The sequence below is a fragment of the Eleutherodactylus coqui genome, chromosome 3 (genome assembly GCF_035609145.1).
Source record: "Eleutherodactylus coqui strain aEleCoq1 chromosome 3, aEleCoq1.hap1, whole genome shotgun sequence".
In the NCBI taxonomy this organism is placed as follows: domain Eukaryota; kingdom Metazoa; phylum Chordata; class Amphibia; order Anura; family Eleutherodactylidae; genus Eleutherodactylus; species Eleutherodactylus coqui.
The window spans coordinates 116,815,051-116,839,929 of record NC_089839.1 but is presented as its reverse complement, the minus strand read 5'-3'; the positions used below and the strand labels follow the sequence as shown (position 1 = coordinate 116,839,929).

Here is a 24,879-nt window from a genome sequence, read left to right as displayed (position 1 = left end):
ATCCCATTGCATTGCCCATCACAGCTGAGGTAATGTCATGTTTAATGCAGGTGGGCTTCGGCCCACACTGCATTCCCCAGTCAGACTGGGGTTCTTTAGAAGTGGACACATGCAGTTACAACTCCCTGTGGACCCACAGCATAGGTGGCTCCCTGGAACCAACCGGCGGTACATAAATATATCCCATTGCATTGCCCATCACAGGTGAGGTAATGCCATGTTAAATGCAGGTGGGCTTCGGCCCACACTGCATGCCCCAGTCAGACTGGGGTTCTTTAGAAGTGGACACATGCAGTTACAACTCCCTGTGGACCGACAGCATGGGTGGGTGCCAGGAAGCCATCGGCGGTACATAAATATATCCAATTGCAGTGCCCAGCACAGCTGAGGTAATGTCATGTTTAATGCAGGTGGGCTTCGGCCCACACTGCATGCCCCAGTCAGACTGGGGTTCTTTAGAAGTGGACACATGCAGTTACAACTCCCTGTGGACCCACAGCATGGGTGGCTCCCTGTAACCCACCGGCGGTACATAAATATATCCCATTGCATTGCCCATCACAGCTGAGGTAATGTCATGTTTAATGCAGATGGGCTTCGGCCCACACTGCATGCCCCAGTCAGACTGGGGTTCTTTAGAAGTGGACACATGCAGTTACAACTCCCTGTGGACCCACAGCATGGGTGGCTCCCTGGAACCCACCGGCGGTACATAAATATATCCCATTGCAGTGCCCAGCACAGCTGAGGTAATGTCATGTTTAATGCAGGTGGGCTTTTGCCCACACTGCATGCCCCAGTCAGACTGGGGTTCTTTAGAAGTGGACACATGCAGTTACAACTCCCTGTGGACCCACAGCATGGGTGGCTCCCTGGAACCCACCGGCGGTACATAAATATATCCCATTGCATTGCCCATCACAGCTGAGGTAATGTCATGTTTAATGCAGGTGGGCTTCGGCCCACACTGCATGCCCCAGTCAAACTGGGGTTCTTTAGAAGTGGACACATGCAGTTACAACTCTGTGTGGACCGAAAGCATGGGCGGCTCCCTGGAACCCACCGGCGGTACATAAATATATCCCATTGCAGTGCCCATCACAGCTGATGTAACGTCAGGTTTAATGCAGGTGGGCAAAAAATTAATTGGATTACACTGTAGGCGAGGGCCCCAAAAAATTGGTGTACCAACAGTACTAATGTACGTCAGAAAAATTGCCCATGCCCAACCAAGAGGGCAGGTGAAACCCATTAATCGCTTTGGTTAATGTGGCTTAATTTGTAACTAGGCCTGGAGGCAGCCCAGTTAAAATAAAAATTGGTTCAGGCGCAAGTTTCAACGCTTTAATGAGCATTGAAACGTATAAAAATTGTTTACAAAAGTTATATGACTAAGCCTTGTGGGCCTAAGAAAAATTGCCCGTTCGGCGTGATTACGTGAGGTTTCAGGAGGAGGAGCAGGAGGAGGAGGATGAATATAATACACAGATTGATGAAGCTAAAAGGTCCCCGTTTTTGATGGTGATAGAGAACGATGCTTCCATCTGCGGGTGCAGCCTACGTATTGTTTAGGTATCGCTGCTGTCCGCTGGTGGAGAAGAGAAGTCTGGGGAAATCCAGGCTTTGTTCATCTTTATGAGTGTAAGCCTGTCGGCACTGTCGGTTGACAGGCGGGTACGCTTATCCGTGATGATTCCCCCAGCCACACTAAACACCCTCTCTGACAAGACGCTAGCCGCAGGACAAGCAAGCACCTCCAGGGCATAGAGCGCGAGTTCAGGCCACGTGTCCAGCTTCGACAGTAGTTGTAGGGGGCAGAGGCGTCACGGAGGACGGTCGTGCGATCGGCTACGTACTCCCTCACCATCCTTTTACAGTGCTCCCGCCGACTCAGCCTTGACTGGGGAGCGGTGACACAGTCTTGCTGGGGAGCCAGAAAGCTGTCAAAGGCCTTAGAGAGTGTTCCCTGCCTGTGCTGTACATGCTGCCTGATCTCCGCGCCTCCCCTGCTACCTGGCCCTCGGAACTGCGCCTTCTGCCACTAGCGCTGTCGGATAGGAATGTTACCATCAGCTTGTCCGCCAGGGTCCTGTGGTATAGCATCACCCTCGAACCCCTTTCCTCTTCGGGTATGAGAGTGGAAAGGTTCTCCTTATACCGTGGGTCGAGCAGTGTGTACACCCAGTAATCCGTAGTGGCCAGAATGCGTGTAACGCGAGGGTCATGAGAAAGGCATCCTAACATGAAGTCAGCCATGTGTGCCAGGGTACCTGTACGCAACACATGGCTGTCCTCACTAGGAAGATCACTTTCAGGATCCTCCTCCTCCTCCTCCTCCTCCTCAGGCCATACACGCTGAAAGGATGACAGGCAAGCAGCATGGGTACCCTCAGCAGTGGGCCAAGCTGTCTCTTCCCCCTCCTCCTCATGCTCCTCTACCTCCTCCTCCTCCTCCTCAACGCGCTGAGATATAGACAGGAGGGTGCTCTGACTATCCAGCGACATACTGTCTTCCCCCGCCTCCGTTTCCGAGCGCAAAGCGCCTGCCTTTATGCTTTGCAGGGAACTTCTCAAGAGGCATAGCAGAGGAATGGTGACGCTAATGATTGCAGCATCGCCGCTCACCATCTGGGTAGACTCCTCAAAGTTTCCAGGGACCTGGCAGATGTCTGCCAAACAGGCCTACTTTTCTGTAAAGAATTGAGGAGGCTGACTCCCACTGCGCCGCCCATGTTGGAGTTGGTATTCCACTATAGCTTTACGCTGCTCATAGAGCCTGGCCAACATGTGGAGCGTAGAGTTCCACCGTGTGGGCACGTCGCACAGCAGTCGGTGCACTGGCAGATTAAACCGATATTGCAGGGTGCGCAGGGTGGCAGCGTCCGTGTGGGACTTGCGGAAATGTGCGCAGAGCCGGCGCACCTTTCCAAGCAGGTCTGACAAGCGTGGGTAGCTTTCCAGAAAGCGCTGAACCACCAAATTAAAGACGTGGGCCAGGCATGGCACGTGTGTGAGGCTGCCGAGCTGCAGAGCCGCCACCAGGTTACGGCCGTTGTCACACACGACCATGCCCGGTTGGAGGCTCAGCGGCACAAGCCAGCAGTCGGTCTGCTCTGTCAGACCCTGCGGCTTGCCCACCGCTGTGCTGCCACGCCGCGTGACACCGACTGCTGGCGACGTGCTGCTGCTGACACATCTTGATTGCGAAACAGAGGTTGCGTAGGAGGAGGAGGGTGGTTTAGTGGAGGAAGCATACACCGCCGCAGATACCACCACCGAGCTGGGGCCCGCAATTCTGCGGGTGGGTAGGACGTGAGCGGTCCCAGGCTCTGACTCTGTCCCAGCCTCCACTAAATTCACCCAATGTGCCGTCAGGGAGATATAGTGGCCCTGCCGCCTGTGCTTGTCCACGTGTCCGTTGTTAAGTGGACCTTGGCAGTAACCGCGTTGGTGAGGGCGCGTACAATGTTGCGGGAGACGTGGTCGTGCAGGGCTGGGACGGCACATCGGGAAAAGTAGTGGCGACTGGGAACCGAGTAGCGCGGGGCCGCCGCCGCCATCATGCTTTTGAAAGCCTCCGTTTCCACAAGCATATACGGCAGCATCTCCAGACTGATCAATTTGGCTATGTGCACGTTTAACGCTTGAGCGTGCGGGTGCGTGGCGGCGTACTTGCGCTTGCGCTCAAACACTTGCGCTAGCGACGGCTGGACGCTGCGCTGAGAGACATTGGTGGATGGGGCCGAGGACAGCGGAGGTGAGGGTGTGGGTGCAGGCCAGGAGACGGTAGTGCCTGTGTCCTGAGAGGGGGGTTGGATCTCAGTGGCAGGTTGGGGCACAGGGGGAGAGGCAGTGGTGCAAACCGGAGGCGGTGAACGGCCTTCGTCCCACCTTGTGGGGTGCTTGGCCATCATATGTCTGCGCATGCTGGTGGTGGTGAGGCTGGTGGTGGTGGCTCCCCGGCTGATCTTGGCGCGACAAAGGTTGCACACCACTGTTCGTCGGTCGTCTGCACTCTCAGTGAAAAACTGCCAGACCTTTGAGCCTCTGCAGGGTGGCATGGCGTGAGGGGGCGCTTTGGGAAACAGTTGGTGGATTATTCGGTCTGCCCTGCCTCTACCCCTGGCCACCGCACTGCCTCTTCCAACCTGCCCTGCTGCTGCACTTGCCTCCCCCTCTGAAGACCTGTCCTCAGTAGGCTTAGCAAACCAGGTGGGGTCAGTCACCTCATCGTCCTGCTGCTCTTCCTCCGAATCCTCTGTGCGCTCCTCCCTCAGACTTACTCCAATTACTACTACCTGAGTGATAGACAACTGTGTCTCATCGTCATCGTCCTCCTCACCCACTGAAAGCTCTTGAGACAGTTGCCGGAAGTCCCCAGCCTCATCCCCCAGGCCCCGGGAACTTTCCAAAGGTTGGGCATCGGTCACGACAAACTCCTCCAGTGGGAGAGGATTCGGAACCATTGCTGCCCATTCTGGGCAGGGGCCCGAGAACAGTTCCTTGGAGTCTGCCTGCTCCTCAGAATGTGTCATTGTAATAGAGTGAGGAGGCTGGGAGGAAGGAAGAGCAGCAGCCAGAGGATTCAGAGTTGCAGCAGTGGACGGCGCAGAACTCTGGGTGGTCGATAGATTGCTGGATGCACTTTCTGCCATCCACGACAGGACCTGCTCACACTGCTCATTTTCTAATAAAGGTCTACCGCGTGGACCCATTAATTGTGAGATTAATCTGGGGACGCCAGAAACGTGCCTCTCTCCTAATCCCGCAGCAGTCGGCTGCGATACACCTGGATCAGGAGCTCGGTCTGTGCCCACACCCTGACTTGGGCCTCCGCGTCCTCGCCCGCGTCCACGTCCTCTAGGCCTACCCCTACCCCTCAGCATGGTGTATTACCAGTAGTGCAGAAACAGAACGCTGTAATTAAATGTGCCGCTTATTGGCCTGTGGTTGGAGGCTGACTTCGCTTACGGAACGCACAACAGAGCCAGGAAAGAATTTTGTGCAAGCCTGCTGTAACACTTAGCTGGCTGCGTATTAATTAGGACTACTACCCCCAGCAGAGACACAGTACACTCAGGACGGTCACAGGCAGCCCAAATAGAATGTTTTTTCCCAAACTTTTTGGAAAAGCCCACTGCCTATATAGATAGTATACGTCTTTCACCTTTTTCACTGTCCCTGCCTCAGCACTACTGGCCCTGGACTATGTAAAATTACTGCAGACTGTTTCCCTCTGGACAGGATGACAGCGGTGATGTAACGGCCAACGCAGAGCCAGGAAAGAATTTTGCGCAAGCCTGCTGTAACACTTAGCTGGCTGCGTATTAATTAGGACTACTACCCCCAGCAGAGACGCAGTACAGTCAGGACGGTCACAGGCAGCCCAAATAGAATGTTTTTTCACAAATTTTTTGGGAAAAGCCCACTGCCTATATACACAGTATATCTCTTTCACTGTCCCTGCCTCACCACTACTGGCCCTGGACTATGTAAAATTACTGCAGACTGAGGACGCAATGCTCTGCACGGCCGATATACAAAAAAAAAAGAAATGTGCAAAACTGCAAAAAGCAGCTTCAACAGTACTGCACACAGTCAGATGTGGCCCTAAGAAGGACCGTTGGGGTTCTTGAAGCCTAAAATCACTCCTAATACTCTCCCTATAGCAGCTCCACCATCAGCAGCACTTTCCCTGAGCTATGTCAGAATGCATCTGTGGCGAGCCGCGGGAGGGGCCGATTTATATACTCGGGTGACACCTGATCTCGCCAGGCACTCACTGCAGGGGGGTGGTATAGGGCTTGAACGTCGCAGGGGGAAGTTGTAATGCCTTCCCTGTCTTTCTATTGGCCAGAAAAGCGCGCTAACGTCTCAGAGATGAAAGTGAAAGTAACTCGAACATCGTGTGGTACTCGTCTCGAGTAACGAGCATCTCGAACACGCTAATACTCGAACGAGTATCAAGCTCGGACGAGTACGTTCGCTCATCTCTAGTGACGATACATTAACAATGTACTGCTACTGTAGGAAGTACAGAAGGTAGTCATCACATAAAATACAATGACTTATTATGAGTCATCGTTATTATCAGTTATTCTTCAGCAGCTACTAATCTGTCTTTTTCACAGACATAGAAGGAATGTATTAGATAGTACGACCACATTACCATAAACCTTAATACAGAAGGTACTTCTTATTATACATACATATAGTATAAATTTTGCATACTGTCAACATGTGGTGGATCAGCTTTAACCCCTTAGTGACCAAGCCTGTTTGCGCCTTAATGACCAGGCCAAATTTTGCAAATCTGACACGTGTCAATTTTGCATGGAAAAACACCAGAAAGGTTTTGCATATCCAAGCGATTCTGACATTGTTTTTTCACCACATGTTGTACTTCATTTAGGCGGAAAAAAAAGACTGATAGAATTTGTGTTTATTTATTAAAAGCGCCAAAATTGGGAAAATTTTGAAAAAATCGTCATTTTTTCACATTTCCAACTGCAATATCTCAAATATGTGCAAACATAATATAGAAATTTTTGCTAAGATATATATTTCCATCGGTTTACTTTATTTTGGGCACACATTGGAAAAACTCTCAGGTTTTTTTTAACCATTTAGGAGACGTACAAATTTAACGTTACTTTTCAGCATTTTGAGGAACACTTTGTTTTCCTACACCAAGCCAAGATTGGAAAGGCTCATAGGAGTCAAAATGATAGCTACCCCCACAAATGACCCCATTTTAAAAACTACACCCCTTAACGTATTCACTGAGGGGTGTCATGAGTGTTTTAACCCCACGGTTTTTTTTAGGAGTCAATGCAATTTAGAAGAGAAAAACTAAAATTTCATATTTTTGCAAATATGTCATTTTAAAGACAGGAATTTTTTCTATAGTACACATGAAAATGAGGATTTGCACCCCAGAATGGATAAGCCCGTTTGTCCCGTGCTCAGAAACATACCCATTGTGGCCCTAGTATTACGTCTGGATGCACAATGGGGCCCAAAATGAAAGGAGCAACCGGTGGCTTTCGGAACAGAAATTTTGCTTGAAGGAGATTTAGTCCCCATTGCCCACTTATAGTGCCATTGAGTGACCAAAACGATGGAGAACCCCCACAAGTGACCCCATTTTGAAAAGTAAACCCCTTAACGAATTTATCTAGGGGTACGATGACTTTTTTGACTTCACAGTTTTTGAATGAATCTAAGCCAAGCAGAAGGAAAAAATTAGGATTTTCATTTTTTTGGCAATTGTGTCATTTTAAAAGCAGTTTTTTTTGTACAGCACATATATGAATGAAGACTTGCACCCCAAAATGGATACCCCTGTTTGTCCTGTGCTCAGAAACATACCCATTGTGGCCCTAATCTTATGTCTGGATACACAATGGGACCCAAAATGAAAGGAGCAACCGGTGGCTTTCGGAACAGAAATTTTGCTTGAAGGCGATTTAGGCCCTATTGCACACTTGTAGAGCCATTGAGTGACCAAAACGATGGAGAACCCCCACAAATGACACCATTTTGAAAAGTAAACCCCTTAACGAATTTATCTAGGGGTACGATGACTTTTTTGACTTCACAGTTTTTGAATGAATCTAAGCCAAGCCGAAGGAAAAAAATTACGATTTTAATTTTTTTGGTAATTCTGTCATTTCAAAAGCAGTTTTTTTGTACAACACATATATAAATGAAGACTTGCACCCCAAAATGGGTACCCCTGTTTGCCCTGTGCTCAGAAACATACCCGTTGTGGTCCTAGTATTATGTCTGTATGTACAATGTGGCCAAAAATAAAATGAGCAACGGTGGCTTTCGGAACAGAAATTTTGCTTGAAGGGGATTTAGTCCCCATTGCCCACTTGTAGAGCCATTGAGTGACCAAAATGATGGAGAACCCCCACAAGTGACCCCATTTTGAAAAGTAAACCCCTTAACGAATTTATCTAGGGGTACGATGACTTTTTTGACTTCACATTTTGTGAATGAATCTAAGCCAAGCAGAAGGAAAAAATTTGGATTTTCATTTTTTTGGCAATTGTGTCAATTTAAAAACAGTTTTTTTTGTCCAGTGTACATAGGAATGAAGACATTCACCCCAAAATGGATACCCCTGTTTGTCCTGTGTTCAGAAATATAGCTATTGTGGCCCTAATCTACTTAAAGAAAACATGGCTCGGCCTATAATGGAAGGAGCACACGTTGGATTTCAGGGTACAACGGAATAAATTCCAGGCCCCATTGCCCACTTATAGAGCCATTGAGTGGCCAAAACAATAGAGAACCCCCACAAATGACCCCATTTTAAAAACTAGACCCCTTAACGAATTCATCTAGGGGTGTACTGCGTATTTTGACCCCACAGTATTTGAATGAATCTAAGCAAAGCAGAAGGAAAAAAATTACGATTTTCATTTTTTGGCAATTTTGTCAATTTAAAAACTGTTTTTTTAGTACAGTGTACATAGGAGTGAAGACCTTCACCCCACTGGATTTCAGGGCAGAACTGAATAAATTCCAGGCCCCATTGCCCACTTATACGGAAAAAAATTTGACTTCCTAAAAATAATCCCCCCCCCCCCCCCCCCACCATCCCCATTTTTTGGCATTCCCTAAATATTAGATAAAGGTAATAATATAAACTGCGTTTTTTGTCCGAAGACAGGGGTAATTACGAAGTCTGGTTGGGTTGGGCACATGGGGCAAGAAAACCGTGTATCCCCCCTCCTCTCATGCTTTTTTAGGGGGGTATTTCGTAACCCCAGCGGCAGGTATGGGGTGTAAAAAGTGGCGCTCTGTGAGGCTTTGTAATCTTGCTGCGGTGCGGCGGTCTCACAGAGAAGGCGCTCAACAAGCTGCTCCTGGAACTGCAGGAAGGCGAGCGTTCTAGGGGCTTCTTGTAAATTACGTGTTACAGGTAGCGGTCTGAATAACGCCGGGCTTACACGGCCGTAGGTGGAATCCGCTTGCGAAGGCCCGCAGCGGATTCCAGCTGTGAGCCCGGCTGTGACCCTGCGTACGGCCGCGTAATCTACTGCGCATAACGGTCTACTCACACAGGCGGTCATGCGCAGTACACCGTTGTTTGTTTTTATTTCCCGCGCCGTGGTTTAGAGATGACCCGGGTACCCGCAGCCCGTTCACAATGTGTTTGCATATGGGCTGCGGGTATATCCGCGGTCATAGAGCACAATGGGCTCTAGGTCGCGGATATCCGCGGTAAAATATAGCATGCCGTGTTCTGTTTTTGCGAGTGGATTACGTAATTCCGACCCGCTAATTGGGGGGATTGTGTAATCCAATGCATGCGATTGATCCGTGGATTACCGCTGATCAAGCGCATGCAGAACCCATAATTCCTCTCCGGTCATGTGTGACCGGCCTAATGTTAGATCGCTACTTTATCACGTGACCGGGGACCACTCAACAAGGCCGCCGGTCACTGCTCCAAGCACTCAGCGACCGTTGGTCGCTGGGAGCAAGCAGATTTCAAATTTCCTGGGCTCCCCGGCTCCTGCGAATGTGTCCGGCATTTTGCCGGCGGGCGCATGCACAGCAGCCGGAAGGGTCAATGGAGGATAATCGCATCTGGATTCAAATGCGCAAGCCTCCGAGAAGATGTTTCATCTCCTCTCACCGATCGCATCGGTGAGGGGAGATGAAACTGCCACTTTTTAAAGAACTTTCACATGATTGCCATTATGCATTCGATAACGGCGATCACGTGACCAGTAACCGCATACCGCGGCTCCCCGTGACATCTCCAGGCTCTTGGCTACCTTTGGTAGCCAGCAGCAGGAAGATTTTAAATTTCTTGGGCAATCTTTCACTTTTGCGCATGCGTCCACCATCATGCTGACGGGCGCATGCGCTAAAGCTGGGGTAAGGTCCACGGATCAACATCCCACCAGGGAACAAATCCGGGGACCTTGGGTACATAATTTCATCCCCCCTTATGGATATGATCCGTAAGGGGAGATGAAACTTTAACTGTATAAACTTTAAAAAAAAATTTTTTCCGATGGATAACGGTGATCATATGACTGGAAACCGCATACAGCTGTCCCCAGTCATATCTCCCTGCACTCGGCTATCTGTGACAGCCGGGTGCAGGGAGATTTTGAATTTGCCGGGCTCGCCGGCCTTCTGCGCATGCGCCACATCGGCACATCGCAGAAGCCAGCGGGGGGTCCGCAGACCGATCCATGAGGGGAGGTGAAACTTTTCTTTTTTTACACTTTTCTTTACTTTTCCGCGATCGCCGTAATCCCACTTAAATTACCTGGGATTATAAATCGTATTTCCATAAAACATGTAGAGACAGATTTTAAGGCATGCATTTTGTATGGTGTTTCCATATTTTTGTCCACCTCCTGTATATACATGTACACCTTCCAGAAGTTTGGAAACACCACATCTCTGTGAATAAAAACTTAAATCTGATTCACCACACGTCGACAGTATACAAGACTATTACGTCGGCTTTATATCTGCGTTGGAATGTCCGGTTGGGAGATTCTTCTGCAGATCCGGCTCAAAATACCAAAAGAAAAGTGCTGCACGAAGCGCTTTATCTTCCGTTCGAGAGCCAGGCAGCTGAGCTGAAACCAAACGGACTCTATTATTGTCAATAGGGTCCACCTGGTGCAGTTCAGTTCCATCCTGAGGCAAAGCCGTATAACCATGAGGATTCCCCTTTCCTGCTCTTCGAACGGAGCACAAAGCAGAACCCGAGCGCAGATATGAACCCACCTTCATATAGTCAAAGGGTGAATATTCTGAGGAGTCCAAAGTTTATAGTAATTTACAGATTCCAAGAGTCAATCAGAATATGTATTTTTGAATTCAATAATCACAGACATTCCACAGCACAGATATTTGTCACCATTTCTTACAAATTTTACATTTTTTAAGAGTCGTTTCCAAAATTCTGAATGGTACTGTATATCAGTACTTCAATAACAAGGAACTCTGAGTCATAAATGGAGTGCAGCTGAAATCTCCAAATATTAATCTGACGGGAAAAAATGTATTTACACATCCTCTATTCACATGGAAGTAACTACTCATTTACAGAATCAATCAACAGTAATTCCGTTAGGCTGGGAGACAGCCAGCAAGCAGGATGTGACATTTTAACTCCATCATACAAAATCCTACAACCTGCTGATATCATGCGCTCCCGGGGCACAACAGAATGACAATGGCATTCTTTGTATGTGCTTCATTTCCATGTTTGTGAACTCGAGGTTTTGCTTTGCTATTAATTTTATATCAGTAAAATCAAGCATAACAAAACAGAATCTATTGTCTACAAGAGCAGACTGATAAAATTAGCTTTTCTCAACAGATGGGAGTTTACATACCAGTCATTAGGTATTTCTATTCAGCACTATCAGGTGCTCAAAAACAGAAATAACATCATTCAAATGGAGCTCAAAAAATTCTTTCATTATAAGTCAATAAGACATTTAATTAAATGCCGGCACATTGACATTCTTCTAATTTATCTGGAGGAATATTGAAAGTCTAAGTCCTAGAATATGGGGTAGGGATTTTTGGGTCTCATGTATGTGAAGCTTAAAGGGATTCAGTCATCAGGTTAATTCCTTGAAGTTTGACTCAGAACTGAGCTCCAAGTTTCCAATGTGGGCCATGATAGCCCCTCCCTGCCCGCAACGTGAAAAAAGACAGCTCTCCTCCTATACACAAGCAGGGAGAAAGTTGTACATCTTTATGCATTAGGCGGGGAGAAGCCAGCTCAGCCTGCCCCTGTGACTCAGAGCTCATCCCCGAGTCAAACTTCAAAATGTATTCAGTCTTAAATACCTCAGCATTTCCGAATAGAACACCCATGGAAGCAATAAACATCTCTGCTCCAGGTTCATGATGTTCATGGTTTGGGCAGCATGAACCTGATGATAGAATCCCTTTAATCATTGTGCTCATGCTACCTCCAAAACTCTGCATGAGCAACAGCACAAAATACGCATGTCTCCTATCCCCACTTTTAATTGTTTTGTTCAATCACGCTTTGACTGCCATGATCCAAAAACACCTAGATGTAAAGGAAATGTGAGTCGAAGATGAAGAGTTCAAGATCTGCCTTTTTGCTAATGATGTCATCTTTATTCTGAGCAGCCCCCAAATCACACTTTTAGATCTCTACGTGGTTCTACAGGACTATGGTCAACTATCAGGGTATAAGAATAATATCTCAAAAATTGAGGTCATGCCCCTAAAAAGCCATATGAAAACTGGCAAATTGCTCCATTCTAATTTTCACTTTCACTGGACACTCATCTGTTAAATATTTTGGGATGACGCTGACTCCTAAATACTCCTCCCTTTATTCTTATGACATTCCTCCCCTATTTAAAGATTTACACCAATTATTGGAAAAGCGTAAATCTTATCAATTTTCCCTCTTTAGCCACATCTCTGCGGCTAAAACGACCCTGCTCCCTAAGCTGCTTTACTACTTAAGAAAACACTACCGGTCAAGAGTACTCTTGTCTGCATTAAAATCTTGTAAACTACAATTTTTAACTTCGTATGGAACCTAAAGTGACAAAGAATCACAAAATCAGTTATACTTTTAGGTAAATTATATGAAGGACTTGCAGTCCCTGTCCTGCTTCAATATGATTGGGCAGCCCACCTTTGACGTTTCCCCTCCTGGATATTCTACTGTACAGGTCAATTTCTAAGCAGTTTGTGGGTAAGATTTGTTCAAATTTCATAGACATGGCTGCTGCGGAAACTCACTGTGAATTTTTCATGTGCAAATCCTCACAGATAATTCTGCAGCAATTCCGTTCCTCATGGGCGTACACATTAACTAAAAATTTGTCAAACAGAACTCATATAAATCGTGGCTGTTAAGCCTTTAAATGCCACAATAAATTCTGCAAGCACCATATAAATTCCCCTGATAGGAGTTCAGGGGTCACAAACGCCGCCACCTGGCAATGAGATAGCGGGATGTCATTCGGTTGCATTGGCAGTTGGGGGCCTTCTGAAAGCTCCAAGAACTGCCACTGCAGATTGCCTATGAAGCCATGCCTGTTACTTGCCTTGATAGATTGCCTGTCAGATTACGGTATAATGTAATACTACAGTATTACTTCATATTGTAGAAGCAATCAAAGAATTGCAAGTTCAAGTCCCCCTTGGGGGACTAAAAAAAATGTGTAAAAATAAGTTTTAAAAAATTTTATTAATTGATTTAAAAAAAAAACCTTTTCCCATAATTATTTTAAAAAATTATCAAAATAGAAAAAAAAACATATTTGGTATCGCTGCATCTGCAAAAGTCCAATCTATCAAAGTAATGCATTATTTATACCGTATGGTTAATATCATTAAAAAAAATAAAATACATGTCACCCCGTGAAAATGGAAATGTGGTATTATAATCAGATACAAGAATTTATCTATCTTATAATGTTTCATATGCTATAAAAAAAAAACACGCAACATTAATCACATTCAAGACTCACCCAAATTCTATCTCCTTTTTTTTACTTATGAATTTAACTACTCCATAAATGAGAAGGAGAATGATCATTAAGCCACATATAAAGCCTAGTAGTATGATGTAGGGGCTGACTTGTCCAGACTCTGGAGTTGAGATTGTTGCAGATGCTAATGAACCTGAAAAATAAAATGTATGTCAATACATAAGAATGTATGAATATATAAATGGCGAATTACATTGTGTTTACTGATCTGATCTGTTGTATATAATTATGTTTCCTCAGTTAGAATCTGATTTAGCTTGATAAAGTGACATTGAGTCGCCAATTAAGGGATCACCCCTATAATACTTTTGTATACAAGAGAATTTAAAATGATATATTGAGCTAAACATGACTATCCTCTTTGCGATAGAGTTGGCTCACATAACTAATCCTGTTATTAATTTACTATATAAAATGTTATATAACATTAGAAAATGCTTACCATCACTTGGAATAAAAACTTGGACTGCTTGGCTGTATGGACCAATACCTCCTACAGTGAAGCAAGCAACAGACACTGTGCAAGTAGCATTAGTACTTCCAGTAGGAATGACCAGGGTAGTTGTATTGGAGTTCATAATATTAGATACATTCTGCAAAAAAAAAACATATGAGACTGAAAAAAACATGCAAATATAATACAGGGTGAAGCTCACAGAGTGTCAGAAATAAATGCCCCCTGCAGGCAAAAAAATAGTCACAGCCACAAAACATTTTAAAGATTCACAGAAACGTGTACTCCACTCTTAGTAAAAAATTACATTTTATTAGTAATCAAATTATATATAAATTAAAAAAAAACTAACTGCAACCTACAATGTCTCAAACTATAGTATCTAGATGAGCAAGTGGATTAGCCATCCCGAAAAGGGCGAACCCACACTGGAACCTGAGCAGGTTCTCCCTATATTTCCCTAAAAAAATCCTCTTAGTTAGGGAAAAATAGGGAGAGGCAGGTCAGGTTCTAGTGTGGGGGTCACCCTTTTATGTAGGGGTTACTCCACTTGCTCATCTAGATAATATAGTTTCTGATACTGTAGGGTGGAGTAAGGTTTTTTTTATATAATTTGTTTATATAATTTCAATTTTACTAAGAATACAGTACACATTTCTGTGAATCTCCATAGGATGAGCCTAGTTTAGAGTTACAGCTAGAGATTAATATGCCCTAAAATGGCATATGAATGTCATAGAGTGGGGCTTCCCACTCAGAATTCCCCTGTATGAGCCGGAATGAAGAGCTGTGTTCCCATTCTGGCAGACTTTGAGTCGTTCTTGTATTACAAGGATGGCCATTCATCTGAATGGCAGTCATGTTATGCTATATCTCCCATGCAGGCAAATGGCTGACGGACCATGAATTCCTTTTTGCAAAATCTGCTGTTTGAGCTATTCACCCAGGGACCATATTCTGAAAAGGGCCATTTCTGATGGGACTAATCATTTAATTTTTAAAGTGTATGTTCACCTTTGGGCACTATATTACATTTGAAATAAATCATCTACATAAAAAGTTGACAAACTTTGCTAACACTTTATTTATCTTGTATTGTTCTTGAGTTATATTCTGCTTTACAGTCCAGAGAAAAACAACATCAGAACCTTATAGCAGGCCAAAACATTATTCATTCAAAAAATGAGTGTCATGACTAGCATCAGAGTTTGTGGAGTATGTCGCAAGTTACTGTTACTAAGTGTCAATGCCCTTTTTAATCTAATGAAGAAGTAGTTGCAGCGATGTGTGCAGTTTCCAGGTACTGTTCATCAACATTTTGTACACCAGGCATTATAACAGTAATTTCATCAGTTTAAGACACTACAAATCAAATATTCTGTTTTGCTTTTCTTTTATGTGAGTTAAAGGAGATGTGTCATCACAGAGGGTCCTGATGTAGAGACCCCTAACATATGCTGATTTTGGTAGGGGAGGTTGCTGTTGTGGAGGGGTGCAGCCCCCGTTATGAAAGGCACCAGGCAGACAGACAGCTAGCGCCACTGCATGCAGTGACAGCAGTGCCAGAGGTCTTGGCCCTGGACACCATCAGACAAATGGAGGGGGTGGGACCGTGAGACTCTCAGACCCCCTAGCACATCACCCAGTCAGGCCCATGCAGCAGGATATGGAGGCCATTATCAGGCTGGTGCACCAGTGCCCCCTGACAGTAGAGAAGAGTGGGATTGGAGGGCTCATTTGCGTTCCCTGCCTACAAAGAAAGATCTTGACAGTTCTCTGCATAAGCTGTAGGCATCCGCAATGGAGAGATATTTCAGCCCTAAAAACGGACATTGTACATGTGGGCCAGCGCCTGTCGGAGGTAGAGGAAACTCAGGAAAAGCTATTACAGGCTGTCGTATCACACAAAAAAAGTTCTTTAAATGCAGTCTTCACAAATCTCAGAGTTATTCTTGGAAAACCGTCATAGCAGGAACAATTTACGTATCAGAAGTTTTGGGGAAAATATTGAGCACGCTCAGCTGGAAGATTGGGCGCAAAAATTCTTTAACAGTATCCTGCAGAAAACACCTGACAAACCAATTGAAAGCGACAGGATACACCGTACTCTGGGCCCAAGATCCATGGACCACGCGAGGCCTTGCGATATTGTTTGTAGGATTCATTTTTGCCAGGAAAAAGAATTGATCATGCGTAAAGCTAGGGTGGCTAGGACATTGTCACACCAGGGCTCCCGTATCCTTATTCTTCAAGATCTGTCGCGTCGCACGCTGCAACTCAGAAGAGCCTTGAAACCTTTATTGGTGGCATTAAGAGAAAGAGACATCCAGTATCAATGGGGGTATCCCTTCCAATTGCAGGCCCGCAAAGGCAACAAAGAGACCATGCCCTGGTCTCTTGGAGACTTGCCGGGATTCTTGGGAGCCTTTGATCTCCCAGTGATAGGCCTTCCAGATTTGCCTCGTCTGGATGACGTGCTGGCTCTGGCCATGGGTCCATTGTGGCGGAGAGTTGGAGATAGAGCAAAGCGCTGAGTCTGCATTCTTCATAGCATAACATAACAATGTTTTCTCAATTGATGGGTTGGTCTCTGTTTGCAAGGGTTCTCATTTACCTTTTAATACAGGTTGTGCATTATGTTCCTCATACAGGTGGATAATGAGCAATGTCGGTACTGCCTTATTTCCGCTAAATATCTACATCATTTGGTAGGATCCGCAGGAGGAAGCAGTCTCGCCTTTTGTTCTCCTCGCCCTCCCTTAGGGAGAGTAGCCCGTGCACTACGTTGAAATGCTATTTCATATACTTTGTTCTGTTAAGATTGGAGGCTCTAAGCCTCATGTTATTCTGGTTGTCCTTTTTTTTCTTTTTCCCTTTTTCCTCTCTTTTCCAACCTCTTTCCTTTCCCTTTTCTCTTGGGGCTTTGGGTCTGGGGCCTAAATTGGCTTATGTCCTGCTTACACATCAATGGCTAATGTGACTATATGTACGTATAATGTTAAAGGTCCTATACCACTTACACAAAAAAGAGTTATGGTGGCAATGCTGCAAGAGACCCATTTCAAGGTTGATAACATTCCTCGACTAACATCCAGGTTTTATACTTCCTGGTTTCATAGCCGTCATCCAACTAAAAAAGCTGGTGAGATCTCGGTAGCATGGCATAAGTCATTTCAGCATGTAGTTATCGACCATGTTGCTGACTATAGTTTTCATTCAGCTGTCCACAACAGTTATAGTCATATAGACCACCTTTTTATATCGCATAGACTACTAGATCTTAATTCGCTGTGCTCTATAGGTCCATTTTTGTGGTCCGACCACTCCTATTTATGGGGAATTAGTAGGGACAAGTAGGCGGCCTAAAATTAATCAGTGGAGGCTCAATAAGAATCTTAATGATCCCCTTTGCATCAGTGACATAAAAAAAGCAATAGCGGAGTTTGAGGAGTGTCGTAGGGAAGATGCCACTGGTTTTCCTGTTAATTCGGAAGCCCTCAAGTGTGTTTTGAGTGGCGTCTTTATTCCTCACGGGGCTCGCCTTAAGAAGGACAGATCTGCCAAACTGTAAAGGCTTCTTAACGAGCTTTACACTAAAGAAACATTATATAAGTTCTTTGTGGAGTCCAGGGCCCCGTCGGGAACATTGATGACTTCTTTACTGTTGAGGGGATCACTGGACTCCCTGACACCCGGGTCCAATATAGCTAAGGTTATCGCTCCGTTCGAGGAAATCTGCATGTCCTCTGATTCCCCCAGGCACCTAATCTCGCTTCTGTATCGGATGTTGCTGGGGAGGGAGACGGGGGAAAAGATCCCAGGGTATGTGGGGGGGTGGGAGGAAGAGCTGGGGAGACGCTTCTCTCCAGTGATGTGGGGAAAGGCTTTTACCCTGGCACATAAGGGATTGGTCTACTCCAGATTACAGGAACTCAATTTTAAAATATTGTCTCGGTGGTACAGAACCCCGTGACGGTGGATAGAATGTTTCCCCAGTCATCCCCCTTGTGCGAAGATGGAAGGGGCAATATGTCTCTTATATGGTGGGAGAATTGTGGAAGGGAGTAATGGGGTTATACTACAGCCTATGTGGTGGAGATGAGACACTCACTCTTGGGGAGCATGGCCTAGGACATGAGGAAGTGAGAAGTTTCCTCACAGGGCTCCCGCTGAACACCGGCTCATAATCAGCCTACCTGGCAACCACCGGCAGCATCCGAACACCATGCAGCGGGGCAGACGATCTGGACTTCGGGGGACCTCGGACGCTAAGAATCCGGGCCCCCTAGACATATTTCTGAGGCATAACACCGGGAAGAAGAGAGCCCTGGCAGAACCCAAGATGGTGCCGACGCTCACTGCAGGGGGCGGAGCTTCTGCGCTCCTTGCTCCCGGCCCGGCTGCGACGGCTTCCCCTCTCACAGGTCAGCGACATGAAGAGAAGCAAGGGACACCAGACCCCCGGAGAGGACAGAACCCCTCACAGCAGCCACAGAAAGCAGCCAAGGACCCAGTAAGGCTCTGCGAGAAGCCCCGCCCACCTCGGCAAACATGAAAATCGGCATGCAGGTGCCGACCCAGGGACCCCCAGAAACAGCCCCTGGTCTAACTGGGGAGACTCACACAGCAGGAGGGCCCCCACAAGCAAGCCCCCCCCACCTGCAAACTATATGGGCATGGCCACGAGGAATATAGCCACAGCATGCTGGAGAGTGAGTCTAGCTCCCCCCAGTGGCAGGAGAGGGAGAACGCTACAGACCCAAAGCATACCCACAAGAAGGGGGGCACCTGCCAATCCCCATCCTCAGGGTACTATGAGGAAGACGAGTCGCCATACGGGTCTCCAGAGTGCCAGCACAATGAAAGGTGCAGTGGCCAAACTGAATCACCCCTCCCAGCTACTAAGCCACAACCAGACCCGAAAGCCCGACCCAGAACTAACCAAACAGAGCCAGCAGACGAAGATGAGGGCTGGGACTGGAAGGCCCATCTAAGAAGTATCCCAACACGCAGCGAGATAGATGCTCTTCTTACAGAAACCGCAAACTCCCAAATGCAAGCCATAGAAGCGCTACAAACAGAAATCAAACAGATAGGCCACAGAGTAGCTGACTCTGAAGAATCGCAAGCGCAGCTGCAGGCGCAGGTAAACGAACATCATCATATCCTACTAGACCACTCTATACAGTTAATGAGCATATTAACACAACTGGATGACATTGAAAACAGAAATAGAAGGAACAACATTCGCATCAGGAGCCTGAGCGAAGAGGTGGATTCAACAAAGCTGGAAAGATGGGCCAACAAATGTTTCGGAGACATCCTCAAAAGATCAATGGACAATCAAATAGAAATAGATAGAATACATAGAGCACTGGGGCCTAAAAGTACAGACCATGCCCGACCACGTGATGTCATATGCAGGATCCACTTCTTCAAAGATAAAGAAGCCCTCCTGAGGAGAATCAGAGAAGATGGACCCATCACATACAAAGGCTCAGCCCTCCTGGTTCTCCCTGATCTATCAAGAAGGATCCTGCAGCTACACAGAGGCCTAAGACCCATTCTATCTGCATTAAAGGAAAAGAACATTCCATACAGATGGGGATATCCCTTTCAACTACAAGCCGGACGGGACGGCAATACTGCGATCTTTAGAGGCCTCAGCGACCTCCCCAAATTCCTAGCAAAGCTAGAGCTTCCAATGATCTCAATCCCAGACTGGCCTAAAGTCGGGGCGCCGGAACCTCAGCCGCCGAGAGAGGAATGGCGAGTGGCCAGACCAGCCGGAAGGCACTGAGATACGAGACAATGCTATGCCGGGACAGACCTACCACACGAGAGCGGCCCAGTTTCACAGATGCCGCAGTAGCCGCCGGAGTCATCCTCGGATGACTTAAAGATTGCCTCCATAAGGACATACCCTTCCAAGGGTCCATTTTTGGAGCCGGAGTTTGGGGGAGCCAAACCCCTGTGTTCTAGTCGCGACTCCTCCAAACGAGGCCAGCAACACTGGTTGTTGCACTAATAATTGTTTTCTCTTTTGGTAGCGCTATACGCCACACAATTCCTCTTTCTTCTGGACGGGTCTGCCCTGGCCTCAGACCCAGTCCCAACAACAAAGCAGAACCATGTTATTATATTACTTAGCCTACTCTTTCTTCTATTTTTCCACTATTTGTTCCCGGTCTCCCCTCCCTCCTAACCCTTCCCTTTCTTGCTGGGCTCCCCCCTCTCTCACTCGTACAGGCGGAGATCCCCCGTGGACACTCCGTGCAGTCTGGCACCCCCCCCCAAGAGAAGACCAATGACTTCCATAACAGTAAGTTTATACAATGCTAGGGGCCTCAATAGCCCAGGGAAGAGGAACCAAATTCTATACAGCTTCCACAAGAAACAAATCATGATGATTCTTTCCAGGAAACTCATTTTACCGCCACTAACACCCCTAGCTGCCATAACCGATATTATCCACACTGGTACCACTCCCCACACCCAGACCGTAAATCTTGCGGGGTATCTATAGCATTCCACAGATCATTGAATCCCCAGGTCTTATCAACTGAAAGAGACAAAGAAGGAAGATACTTATTCTTAAAAATAAAATGGTCCAACGACATCTACACTATTGCTAACCTTTATTTACCTAATCAAGCACAGGTTTCCTATGGGTCCAGGGTTCTTCGGAGACTGGCGGAGTTCTCAGAAAACACCACCATCATAGCCGGAGGCGACTTCAATATGGCGCTGGACCCGCTCCTGGATACATCCTCCGGCCGTTCCTCCGTCTCCCGCTCAGATATCCGCAAGTTCAAGAGGACGCTGGTGAGTTTACATCTCATTGACCTCTGGAGAACACTCCACCCCTCTAACAGGGACTACACTTACCACTCCCAGATTCACAACTGAATAGATTACATTTTCGTCTCACATAGACTCCTAGATGGTCACCCAAAATGCTCACTCGGTAACTTTACATGGTCAGATCATGCCCCTATATATGGCGAGTTAAGCCCCAGAAGGCAGGACTATAGAGGATACAACTGGAAATTAATTGATAACCTACTTAGAGACCCAACCTGTATGAGCGACCTATCCAGAACTATAACAATCTTCCTTGAGTCTCACGAGTCGGACCCTACTCCAGCCCCGATCAAGTGGGAGGCTTTGAAGTGCGTAATGAGAGGGATATTCATGTCACACGGCGCGAGACTCAAGAGGGAAAGGTCATTAAAGCTAAAACAGCTACTACTGGCCCTAGAGACGAGAGAGAATGCGAATAAAAAAAAGAGCTCAGACACTTTGCTAATGGAAATAACAAATATAAGACACGAGATCCTCTCCATTCTACACCAAAACACCCAGCAGCTGAGGGACAGATTTTGGGCAGGATGGTACGAATATGGCAATAAGAGTGGAAGATGGCTCGCAAGAGCCCTGCATCCACGAGCTCCCCAGACAAACATTTTATCCATAAACACCCAGACAGGAAATACAGTACACGCCCCTGGAGAGATACTAGAGACCTTCCGGACATTCTACGCCAAGCTCTACAACATCCCGCGCCCAGGGGAATCGGGCTCAGTTACCCAAGCCAACAACATCAATCAATACTTACAGCAAAACATCTCCAAAACCATCCTACCCGAGGTAGCCGAAACACTCGAGGAGGACCTCACCCACGCAGAACTAACGCAGGTTATGAAGGACCTGAAAGTAGGGGAAAGCCCCGGACCAGACGGGTTTACCCCGAGGTTCTATAAAAAATGCGATGGTCAGATAGCAGAACTCATGCTAGCGGCCTTCAACGCGGTCTCCCAGGGCTCCCCCTTCCCCCCTCAGGCACTACAAGCCCATATAGTAGTTATCCTGAAACCAGGAAAGGACCCCTTATCGTGTAATAGTTACAGGCCCATCTCCCTCATCAACAACGACCTTAAAATCTTTTCCAAGATCTTAGCTAATAGACTAAATCCACACATCCCTCAACTGATCCACACGGATCAGGTGGGCTTCGTCCCGGGCAGGGAGGCACGGGATAATACGATTAAAACCTCATCTCTGATCAACATCGCTCATAGATCAACTATCCCCCTGTGCCTGCTTGCTGTGGACGCAGAAAAAGCCTTCGACAGGGTAAACTGGAGCTTCATGGAGGAGACGCTGAGGGGGGTGGGCCTGGGACCGAGAATCCTCTCCTGGATTATGACCTTATATAGTTTCCCTTCCGCCCGTATCAGAATTAGCGGAATACTATCAGACTCATTCGAGATCAGGAATGGAACCAGACAGGGCTGCCCCCTATCTCCGACTCTATACATTATAGTAATGGAACCTTTAGCTGAAGCCCTACGAAGTAACCCCGACACACAGGGGGTGAAAGACGGAGACAGAGACCACAAGCTGTCCATCTTCGCGGATGACTTGCTACTATACGTCTCAAACCCCCGGATCAGTCTGCCAGGAATACTTCGGGAGCGGTCCAGATTTGGGAAGCTCAGTAACTTTAAAATGAACGCACAAAAGTCCGAAATCCTTAATATTACTCTACCATCTCCGGAAATCGACGCACTAAGAGATGCCTTCCCTTTCCAATGGAAAGAGAGTTCCTAAACATACTTAGGGATACAAATCCCAGCCGAACCCTCCCTGACTTACGAACTGAACTATAGCCCCTTATTGACAAAAATGGAGTCGAAGTTAGAGTGGTGGTCTAGGCTGCAACTCTCCTGGTTTGGAAGAATTAACGCATTAAAAATGACCATCTTACCTAGAATACTGTATGTTTTCTAGACAGTCCCCTGGGACCTCCCCAGACAGTTCTTCACTCGCCTACAGAAACTCATGGGCAGATTTGTCTGGAAAAACTCCCCCCATAAAATAAACTATAAGATTTTGACCCGGCCTAAATCCTTGGGAGGGGCAGGACTGCCAGATCTTGAACTATATCACAGGGCGGCGATAGGTAGCTGCATCCTGGATACAATACATCACACCGGCAAGAAATCTTGGGTGGCCATCAAGTTGGGTCAAAACCACTTCGATCTATGCGGGGCTTTCTGGATCCCGGGTAGGGTAGACTGGAAAAAGGAAGGAGCCACACCCCTCGCCCTGAGCCTGATCCAAGCCTGGGCCTGCCTCACGAGAGGCGGACAGGTAGTAACGATCCCCGGTCCTCTGACACCCTTGGCAGGGAACCCGCAAATCCCTGCCACAAGATCTAATTCAGACCTGGCTTTTATGCCAAGTAGCCCAGCCCCGCGGATCTGGGAGATCGTAGACGCGAATGGGATATGCCCCTTGAACGAACTGAGGGAGGGACCTGGATCAAGGCCAGGAGACTGGATGCAGTACTTTCAGGTGAGAGATTATATAAGGACCCTCAAAGCCCCCGAGTCACTCACGGCGAAGCTCACCCCATTTAGGAAAATATGTGTCGACAGCACCCCCCCAACACATGTAGTATCTCTGCTGTATGGGTTGTTGTTCAATGAGCGGGCGAAGGGCATCCGACTGAGATAGGAATCGAAATGGGAGGAGGAACTGGGAGGCCAGCTCTCCGAAGAACTCTGGAGCAAATCCTATACCCTTTCACACAAATTGTCAATATCGGCTAAAGCCCAGGAATTAAACTACAAAATAGTAACTCAATGGTACAGGACCCCGGACAAGCTCCACAAAATACCAAACGAGTGCTGGAGGTGTCATTCAGAGGTAGGCACTATGCATCACATATGGTGGAGCTGCCCGATGGTTGCCCCCTTCTGGGGCGATGTTGCCAGACTGTACGGAGCTGTAAGTAGATCCCCCCTGAACCTGTCCCCCGAGATCGCCCTCCTCTCTATGTTACCAGGCTCTTTATCCCACGCCAAAAAAGGGCTACTGAGACACTTCATTATGGCTATGAGGCATACCATAGCCCAACACTGGAGACAAGGGGGGGCGATGCCGAGGGTGACCTGGGTGAATGCCCTGGAATCTATTAAATATATGGAGGAACTTGTGAGATCGGACCAAGATCCGAGCCAGACAATAGATGACACACATAGCACATGGACCGCATGGATAGACTTCAAGGGTTCGCCCGCTTTCCCCAGATGGCTCGAAGAGGGGGTGACTTAGGAGACGGGGACAGAACCCCTCAGTGGACTGATGGACGGAACTTAACCTCAGCCTTAACCTTAAGCTTAGCCTGGTACTGGGGTTAACCTCAACACAGTGCTAAGCATTCACCATAACGACATCTTAACCACAACATCTACACGAGAGAGATGTAGGAGCTCAACACCCTATCCACCACCCAAGCCCAACCTCCCTAACATCCCTCCCCCCCATCCTCTGGCTTCCTTTAAGCCTTCTTTCCGACCTGCTCTAGCTTACTTTCACATTCTATTCTATATCCTTCTTTATACAGTTTTTCATTTCCATGCGTGCCAGGAAAGCCCAATACAACAGCTAAAACTTGTTTTGATTCTGGTTTAAACTAACGAGGGCTTAAACCAGACCTGGGCAAAGCACGGCCCGCGGGCCACATCCGGCCCGCTGAATAGCTCGGACCGGCCCGCAAAGAGTGTCCTGGTGACTCACCAATGAGTCCGGTGCTCATGTCCACTGGGAAAATCGGGCCCGCTACGGATTCTACATGTAGAATCTGCAGCGGGTCCCTCCTGCCCCGCGGACATGAGCGCTGAAAATACAAATAAATGACAATAAACTCACCTCCCATCCGCTCCATTTCTTCTCTTCGCGGCGGCGTCATCTTCTCTCGTCGCGGCCGGATCTTCATTCTTCGGCTCGGCGGATGTGCACGATGACGTCGGTGACGTGCCCCGCGCATGCGCCGGGCCGAAGCAAAATGATCCGGCCGCGGCTGAGAGAGGATGG

The 24,879-nt window shown here is 47.2% G+C and overlaps 1 protein-coding gene across 1 annotated transcript in view; it reads right to left on the bottom strand.

The window, feature by feature from the left end:
- Positions 1-24,879, bottom strand: part of MERTK (MER proto-oncogene, tyrosine kinase) — a 151,171-nt gene that overhangs the window by 27,369 nt on the left and 98,923 nt on the right. The window contains exons 9-10 of the mRNA XM_066595993.1: positions 13,984-14,134; positions 13,521-13,674 (exon numbers count right to left, since the gene is read on the bottom strand). Of these exons, the coding sequence (XP_066452090.1) occupies positions 13,521-13,674; positions 13,984-14,134 (305 nt within the window). The remainder of the gene's footprint in view (positions 1-13,520; positions 13,675-13,983; positions 14,135-24,879) is intronic.